General features: G+C 45.0%; 1 protein-coding gene across 1 annotated transcript; it reads right to left on the bottom strand.

Moving 5' to 3' along the window:
- Positions 1-5,118: 5,118 nt before the first annotated feature.
- On the bottom strand, positions 5,119-6,920 carry cox7c (cytochrome c oxidase subunit 7C). Its single transcript, XM_084689992.1, has 3 exons — positions 6,774-6,920; positions 5,711-5,857; positions 5,119-5,224 (listed from the first exon to the last, which is right to left on the bottom strand). The coding sequence occupies exons 1-2, from the start codon at positions 6,846-6,848 to the stop codon at positions 5,741-5,743; spliced, it is 192 nt and encodes a 63-aa protein (XP_084546118.1). The 5' UTR covers positions 6,849-6,920; the 3' UTR covers positions 5,119-5,224; positions 5,711-5,740.
- Between the last annotated feature and the right edge of the window lie 2,541 nt (positions 6,921-9,461).

Below are 9,461 nucleotides of genomic sequence, written 5' to 3'. Positions count from 1 at the left end.
TGAATCTATTAGTTTTGGGGGTCACTTGTGTGAAGAAAGTTCTACTGTGGAAAAGGTTTAAAGCATGCAGCTTCACCAAAAAGAACAGTTCCTGTCCAGAGAGAGTTGATGTTCTCATTAAATGGACACCACAGTATTTTAAAGAAAGATAACGAAATACTTTAAACTTGCGTTTTCAGTTCCTGTATAATTATTTGCATTAAACAGAAATGAACCTTTTTTCACATGAGGGTTGCGATGTCCTGAGTTCAAGAGTTTGTTAGAGGGTTTAGGGTTCTTCAATGGTGTCCAGCCAACTTCTCCCAGATTCCATCATTACTCAGCAAGGATACAGAGATCGGATAGTATATTAAGATGATTCATGTAGGGCGTCATAGCCCACACTGGTGGGAAAACAAATACAAAACCAAACAGCTTTTGTGCTCAATAGACTTTGAAAGGTAGGATCAGAACAATACTGAACCACGGGTAACCCAAAGAAAGTCTGTGTCTTTCATCAATGAACATTTTGGAAGTCATCGGTTGGCAGAGATCCAAACCACCTTGTGCACATACATCTCCCACCCCTTCCCCCTCTTAACCCCATCCCCTATATCTCTCCCTGATGGAAACATTCATTTGGCTTTCATCCACTGTCTTGACCGCGGTCAAGTCCCAAAGAACTCTCCCTAGACACAAACTGCTAACTTCTGCTTTCCACTTCTACCCAACACATTGTAATAATACTTGACATATTCATATATACAGGAACAGTTTTTTTCTGGATGAATGTCCGTCACTGGCAGGTCAGCCACTTGACCAGCTGGTGGAGCTATCGAGCCACCCGGATCTGTAACCCCTTCTGCTACCTGACCTCACGTCATCCTGGGAAATGCTGCAGTACATTTACACAAAAAACTGTGGCAGGCGTTCCCAATCTGCATGTTTGGACTCTTTTCAGCATCACCCTGTGGGGATGTTCTGATTCTACAACAGCAGCGTTTAGTCTGCTTGGTTTGTTCCCATAATTTCGACAAATATCCTCAGCCCAGATGCCCTCTGAGAACTCCGGATGTTTCTTCTGGGCTGGATCGCAATGTTCTCTGTAGGCCCTTAGACTGTGGGTGTCTAATGAGTTCCTTTCCCTTACTGTATGAAGGCCTGTTTCTGAGCTCTAGTTCTTGCTTAGCTTGAGAAGAAAGCTTTTTGTTTGTCTAACACCGCGTCTCGAACTGTGTGTGTGTTTGTCTGTTTGTGTGGTGGATGTCTGTAGACGTGAGGGGGAGAGACGCTGCTGTGGGTCGCATCTCCTGTGAGAGAGCATCTCACCAGGGGGAGAGACAAAGAACGAGAAGACAGACCCCATTTTTTTGCGTGGCTAGGTTCAAACGCTTCCTGTCTATTTGTACGAGGAGAGCAGTGCCAGGACAAGTACCATCTCATCTTTCAGCAGTTCACTAGACGCACAACTGGAGTCTTCTACCATAGTTTTTCTCTATGTCTATTTCTCCATAGAAATACTATCCAAACCCATTTCACGGACAGTTAGTTTAAATGGGTAAAGTAAATCTCTACTTTTCATTAATGCAAAACAGAGAGAGAGAGTCTTCAACTCCAACTTGAATGCATACTGCATGAAGGGTAACAGGAAACTCAAGTTCAGTCCCTTCAGAGATAGCACAAGACTTTTGGAGAGAGCGTAGACTAAAACGAGAATGATTATTTGAAGTATGATTTTCCTTGCCTGAAACCTGCTACGATTACCTCTGGCACTGCAAAGTGTTGCATTATTGAACCAGGGCCTGCTTCTAGAGGCTAAATTGGTCCAAAGTGGATGTAGAGATTATGCAAGATTCAAATCTCAACAAAAGTTGCCTCTGGGCTTCAGCACCTATTCATTTTAAAAAAATTATATCAAACTATATGAGATGCATACTTTCTTTCTTTCCCGCCCTCTCACTCTCTCCTTCTCGCTCTCTCTTTATCTCTCTCACAGGCACATACCTCTCCACAGAGCCTTTCAAGCATTCAGTTCCCATAAAGAGGCTATGCACTAATTGTGCAGCATTCCTTGTTGCGACCACACAGCTCTGCTTGACAAAGTAGGATGTGGATGCACACTTAATCTTCTGCACCGACAGTCCATGCACTTCCCAGAGAGTCAGCACCTTTGCCAGTGGCACGGTGAATGGAAAGAAGGGTGAGGGACAGACTTGGCAGAGATCTAGGAGTCCCCGATGTCCTTGAAACTTCATTGACTGCACCATTACAAAGCTCTGACACTGACAGACAGGTGACAGGTGCCATAAGGCCCAGGAGCAGTAATTTTTGGGGTGATTTATAACGATGATATGATACTACTGTGCAGAAGTCTGCAAGTCTGGATATGTTCTAAAACCTCAATATCTGTTCAGAGTGGGAAAACAGCTCACAGAAACCAGCAACACAGTGTAACGAGTTTCAACAACAGAGATCTTTCAAAGAAGAGGCAGAAAATCCCCTAATTTAATGATGTTGTAAGATGGTACATTAGTATTAAATGTTAGTACAATATAATGAATTACATTTTTAATGACTGGACTTGCTGGAGGTTTAATAAGGACCCGTACACTTGGTGCCACAATGGGATTGGTCGGATTGTTTTCCGTTTCCTGTCTGGTCATCAGTGTTTTTTTTGCCTGCACACACAGTCACACAGTCACACAGTCACACAGTCACACAGTCACACACACACACACACACACACACACACACACACACACACACACACAGCATTCCCTTTATCTCACTTCTTTCCCCTCAAACATTTCAAATGCACCATGACAAACTCCTCCAAAATACTTTGGCATGCTCGGAGTGTAATTCCCCAGTAATGTATTCCTCCTCTCCTCTCTCTTCCTCTCTTCCATGAAGTTCCCAGTACCACGCGCTGGCAAAGTGTCAGGGCGATCACAATACATGATGTATGGTGGCAGGCCATGCAAATGGCCCGCTCCCGCCACATCCCTGTTGCAAACACAGCCTCATGTACTTTTCATAAGTCGGCAGCTCTGCAGTGCAGTTTGGTCCTGATCCAGCTAGCAGCGTTGTGTCTAATTGGTTCTACCTTCAGGAGGCTGGAACAAATGGGTATTCTAAAAAAAAAGTCCTCTATTCAAAGAACGAATATGCCAAAACTGCATAATAGATGCACTTATCCTTTCACAACCCCATAGTGGTATTTATAATTTGATGACCCGGAACACCTCCTCCATCTTTGGTTAGATTGCTGCGATCCTCCAAACTTATTTGGACCACTCTAATGTAAGTATGACGAAGGGGTCTCTTGAAAATGAAAGGTTCTAAGTGCCACATGTCCTTATTTGATCTTGAACACTCATCAGGGTAGATGTGGCCCGGAAAGAAAACGTATCAGTAGGTACTGTCCTTAGAATGTGTGTGCTCTAACTGAGAAGTTGAACAGCCGCCTCCAAACGCACACACACACGCGCGCACACACACACAGTATGATTCCATGACCGGGATGTACACTTACTCCAACGTACAAATTAGACGTCGCTAAGTGTTTACTAAATGACTCAAATGCTAAAGAGAGTTCATTCAGGTCAGTTGACTCCTGGGCCAACAAGACTCAGTTCCCTGCAAATGAGGAGCAGACCTGGGGCTCATTGTTCCATGCTGAGATAAGCAGAGCTTATGTGCAGGACAATATGGAATCGGTGAGGTGAATACAAATAAGGGTTTATTAATAAACACATTAGTAGCCATTTTAAGACCGAAGCTTGGTGTCGTAAAGGAAAGACGCAAAAGTTCAAATGGGCAACAATGATTCTTCCATTCCTGTTTTTAAAACAGGTTGTCACATGTCAGGTTAGGTTTGTATCCACACCACTCACTTGAGTAGTGTAAGCAAGTGGCATCCTAATTTCAAGGCAGTCGTACATCAACTGGTGAGGAAACTCACCTGAACATCTAAAACCAATGAGAAGTAAAGGAGACTTGTAGGCACTGCTGCCTCTCATGCTCTTAAAACGTACTTTATCAACACACTGTGTCATGGACTCAATATAAACATGGCCACAGCTAATAATCATTACCATGTCATTACGTAAGATGGAGAATACGATTATGCTTCTATACAGATCAACATGGCCTACCTGAACTGTCCCTATGTTATGAAATTATGCCACCAAAGCGGGGACGCTATGACACATTTGCCGCCCTTGTTGACCCCATTAAATGTCTGATGGTTTTATCACCAGTCGGCCACCACAGCCTGACCTGAATGTTCTCCAGTCTGCCCAGCCTGGAGGCGTAGACAGTAAAACAGTCATTACAAATGCAAGAAAACACCAAACTGCCTGACAGATTTACCACTTCCCAACCATGGGAAGATTTACTGAGAGCATATAACAAGTCATTTCTCACTGCTACAACCAATGTCCCCTTGTGTCTTGCTATCACACCGCCCCAATAACATTTTGTCCTCACATCTTTATAGCTGGTGGCAGTGGAGGGCGAGTCGAACGACAATCATTTATTTCACTCAATCTGAAGAGCTGGGGATATTGGGGAAAAAAGAAAAAAAAAGTCCATTCCCAAACCCATGCGGTATGAGCTGAGGGACCTGAACTCTTGGTCCGTTCACATTCCATTCAAGTGGCGTTCAAGTTCAAGGCTTTTAACGACAGGACAAATAATCCCCTTCAAATGCTGGCTGTAATTTGACATGCGTGTGTGCAAAAACAAATGTAATGGGACAACATACTGTCCATGTGATTGTTTTACTTACTTTATGCATTTTATTTGTCCAAGAACCTAACATTACCCCTTTGTACATGTACTCGGGTGTGCACACTTATGTGAATTAAATTATCCATAAATTGGGAATATTTTTATGGAAGGCTGTAAAAGGTTATGGATTTTAAATGGAGTAGAACAGTATATTTTGAGATAAAGTGGCCCTTAGTGGTAGCACTAATACCATCTGAATTGACATTGGACTGTTGGCAACCGTATGATTAGAAACCAGGCTGCCAAGTACTTTGCCTGAAAATAGTGAAACTTCCCTTAAACTAACCCTTAGAGTTCAGAACCAAATTCAGAGAACAAAAGAAAACATGAACAGGATACATCATGTGAGCAACATAAATTTAGGTCAACTTTATTTACAAAGACAAATAAGGGAATCCCATTCTTCCAAGTGCAGAGAACGTTGATGGATAGACATGTTCATGGTGCACACCTGTGAGAGACAAAGAGAAAGATTGATAAAATGGCTAGTGCAGATCTGTTGACAGAAATCCAATTTCAGAGTAAACAGCAGTTAAGATAAATGTGACAGTGACAACTGCTAGTCAGGCTTGGTTCCCCCTGATATTTATCTGCTCTCCTAATGTCAAATTACCATGCTAATGTGCGAGCTTATCTTAAAATGACAACAGAGAAATGAACTTGCACGACATTTGAAACTATCCCCACACACACACACACACACACACACACACACACACACACACACACACACACACACACACACACACACACACACACACACACACACACACACACACACATCAGTCATTTGTTTGAGGTCGACAGTAAAATCAACAGTAGCAAACAGTGATGGATGTCATTGTCTCTCTTGAGCGCAGTTCAAATTCATGCCAAGAAACCGCTAATGGTTCCTGACGTGAATGTGAACCCCAGTTAATGGATCAGCGACTATTACCGTGAAGGCCGCATGGAACGCACAGTCACTTCACTTCTTCAGCAGCTGATGTCTGACAACAATGAAGGGGAAAGCGAAGCCACTGCCGAAAAACACCACCATCATGCCCAGCAGACGCCACTTGTTTTCAACCGAAAACGGAAGGTTCTGAAATGAAAATACACAGAAAGAGAAACAGTGAGTCGGGCAAGAATGAAGGCACATCACCAAAATATCCAGGCTTACAACTGTTGAATCCGTGTGTCTGGGTGAGCGTCTACAGCAACAAGCTAAACTCAAGGACTCCTTGAAGGACTGCTGTCAGTGGTTGAACACAGACATGCCATGTCCTGTCCACCAATACATGCAGACACATAATGTACGATTGTGTTGAGAGTAGGTCTTAAGCAGCTCGGTTAGCATAGCATACATAAAACCCTTTGGGACACTTACAGGATGTTAACGTCTATGCGACGGGGCTACTAAATTACACTACACAGTCTAGCTAGCTAGGTTACCTAGGTTAACTAACTAGCTAATCCAACGTAGCCAGTAGTCTACAAGTTTCCCATTGCGTTCATAAATATTCAACCGAAATGTTTAGCTAACATATTTGCTATTTTACGTAATCTAGCTGGCTAACTTGTTACTAAACGAAGACTAATTTACAATCTTAAACCACACCAGGAAATGATTAGCTTGCTAGCACGCTAGCGAAAAACAGCTAACGTCCGATTAGGATGCACAGCAATTTACTGTGGTGCTACTACTAGCTAGCGCAACACGTAACAGTGGTGTACTGCTACTGCTAGTGCTAGCATGGATGGTGATAGATAACCTGCCTGTACCGCCATAAGAAACTGGCGAACGTTCGATAATATACATTCTATACATAAAGCTAGAGCAAGGCTACATTTAGCTCGCTAGTGATCAACTTAATGAGTAAGCAAACACTCTTTTTTTAAATCCAACACAGTAGCCTAGCCTAAGATAGCTTGCATTGTCAAGGCATGACCTCCAAAGCAGGCTTGGACCCGAGGCAAGGCCCGCTGTTTTAAATTGTTAATATTTTAAAATAAATTACCTTTCCGGGTCCCTCTGCGTAATGCGAAGAGCGAACCGCAGAGGTTGTGAATCGTCGAACGGCCTGCCCAAGCATTTTATCTTGCAATGTCTATTCTTTATCTGTGAGAAACTGCTATTTGCGACCTTCTTGTTGCTGTAAGGAATGAGTAAAGAGGATGTCGAACAGGACTTTGGGAAACACAAATACTGCGGTGGAAGCTGGGAAATGTAGTTCTGTAAGATGGATCTGCCATCGGATCTTTCTGCAACATATACTAATATAAGATAATAAACTAAAACGTATTTATAAGATATGTATATTGTATGTGTTATTCACTGTTTCTTGCATATCAAAATATGTTCTCTCGTTGACAAAACGTTGATTTGGTTGTGCGACTCTAAAAATATGGACCTAGTGTCTGCAGGTAAAGATAAGGGGAAACACTTAAAAGGTAGTTTATGTAACCGGACAGGTTAAAAACGTTAGACCCTTGAATACACAACAATACCAACAATGTATTTATGAACACGGTTTTATTGGTATTAACAAAGTTTAAAACAGGAAACTGTCATCCTATAAAATACTAGCAGAGGAAATAACACAAGAAAACAACTCATCAATTCACAGTTAGAACAGGGTGGCCAGACTAGGCGCCGGCAGTGGAAATGGGTATTATCTGCAAACCTGTAAAGAGGGCTATAGTAATCTAACCGACCGTGTGGTAACCCTGTAGTGGAAAACGTCAAGATGTGCAAAGTTTAAGCAGTGATCCCCACTGAGATCAGTCTGTGCAAAGCGTGTAAACAATGACACTGCAAACGTACGTGCAAAAACTGCAAACAATCTGGCACTATAATAGCATGTGCAATATGCAAACAGCTGGAGGCTAAATGAGCCAACAGGTAAGATCACCACCCAGTATGACAACACAGAGCCCCAGGTATGAAGATAATCGATATAAATATGGTGACACTGCGGGCAGCCAGTGGAAAGTCTAACCACAATTTAAAATACACAATTCCCTACTCTAATGGGGAACGGATTCGAAGGCCAATCACCGTTCGACAGTACTCACGGCCCAACCCACGGCCTAGCCAACCGAAGTCCAGGAGGAGGTTGAGGGACAGATGCGAGCCTGTCGGCCACGCCTACGAGGCACTGACGTTGTTCCCCCGTGCGTTAGCAGCCCAGCCCAGACTGGGGAAACAGGAAACTATAATCCACACCAACAATAGTTCGTCTCGGGGTAGTCGTCCACACTGCTGATGGCGTCTGCTTCTTCTGTGTGCTGGGGAAGTGCAGGAGGTGTATAATTAAACGCAACCAAATGTAACGATCACGGTTGCAGTTGTTCTCACACACATAAAGTAATAGCGGGGCTACTTCCCTTTATGGCGTGGAGTTGAGTGCGTTGAACAATCTGATGGGGCTTGGAGGCACCGTGCTGACCGATCATCCAGGACTCGGGGAAGAGGGCGGCTGGCTCCGGATCTCGCCTCCGTGTGTGGAAACCGTTGTCGTCCGTAGTCGGGTGCGAGCCCTGAGAGGAGATCTTGGTTTGTTCTTATGCCTTTACCCAGCCAATCCCGTAGGTGGTCAAATCAGCCCGCCGATAAGGAACACCTGTAGAGAGATGTCACGCAAACACCGACACAGCAAACATACAGAACGATATCGGCTGTCCCGCCCCCAAACATGTGTTCAAATGAATGACATTTGCTCCCGTTACAATTCCCCCCCACATTAACAGTGGTCGTCCCGAGCACTACTGTCTGGTTCAATCCTCAGGGCGGTACCGTGCTGGAGGTTGACCCCGATTGTGGCGAGCTGGGTACCTTGGTGGGGTACCCGTTGCGGTTCCTTGATGGTGTGTAGGGGTTGGGCCATGATCTACAGGTACATTAAGAGGAACTACTAGATCGTATACAGGGGCTTCGGGGGCCGGGGCGACTGGAGCAATGGCAGGAGGTGGCGTTGCTGTGGAGGCCGTTGGCGCTGCGGCCGGTCTCAGCGGTGCGGCTGTGGGTTCCTGCTGCTGTTGTGGCATCAGTTGGTGGCGTGCCAGTGGGATGTATGGCCAAACCGGTTCTGGTTGCCAGGTGTCGTTTCTATGTGGGTTCGCAGGGGTGTGGTTGGTTGGTGGTGGATCACCAGGACAGGATCTCAAGTTGTTACGATGGATTGTTCGAATAGGACCATCTTTACCCTCTGGCCGTATAGCAAATACTGGCCGGTCCTGGTAAGGCTGGGAGACGACTACAAAGGGTAATGGGAGCCACTGAGGGGCCAATTTACCTTGAGCCCGACGGCGAAAATTTCTGATTAGCACCCTCTCTCCAGGTAGCAGCGGCAAGGTACGGGCATTGCGGTCATACCGTTTTTGGTTCCAGTTTACACGACGCTCCGCATTTCCCCGTACTGCGTCATAAGCTTGTAGAAGTGAGTGATAGTGCGTTCGGACCCACCCGTCTAGATCAGCTCTTTGTTGAGGTGGTGCGACTTCATGTAGCATGTCCACTGGAAGCCTGGCGTGGCGGCCAAACACGACGTAGTGTGGTGTCATCCCGGTGCTAGCGTGGGAGGAATTGTTGTATGCTTGCAGGAGGGCTGGAAGATGAACTGGCCACTGGGCCTGGTGCTTAACCTCGATTGTGCTCAACAGGGACAGAAGTGTGCGGTTAAGCCTTTCGCAGGCCCCGTTGCCCT

This window comes from Hypomesus nipponensis, chromosome 24, assembly GCF_054491055.1.
Source record: "Hypomesus nipponensis isolate SF chromosome 24, ASM5449105v1, whole genome shotgun sequence".
NCBI lineage: Eukaryota > Metazoa > Chordata > Actinopteri > Osmeriformes > Osmeridae > Hypomesus > Hypomesus nipponensis.
This window is presented reverse-complemented; position numbering and strand designations above follow the sequence as displayed.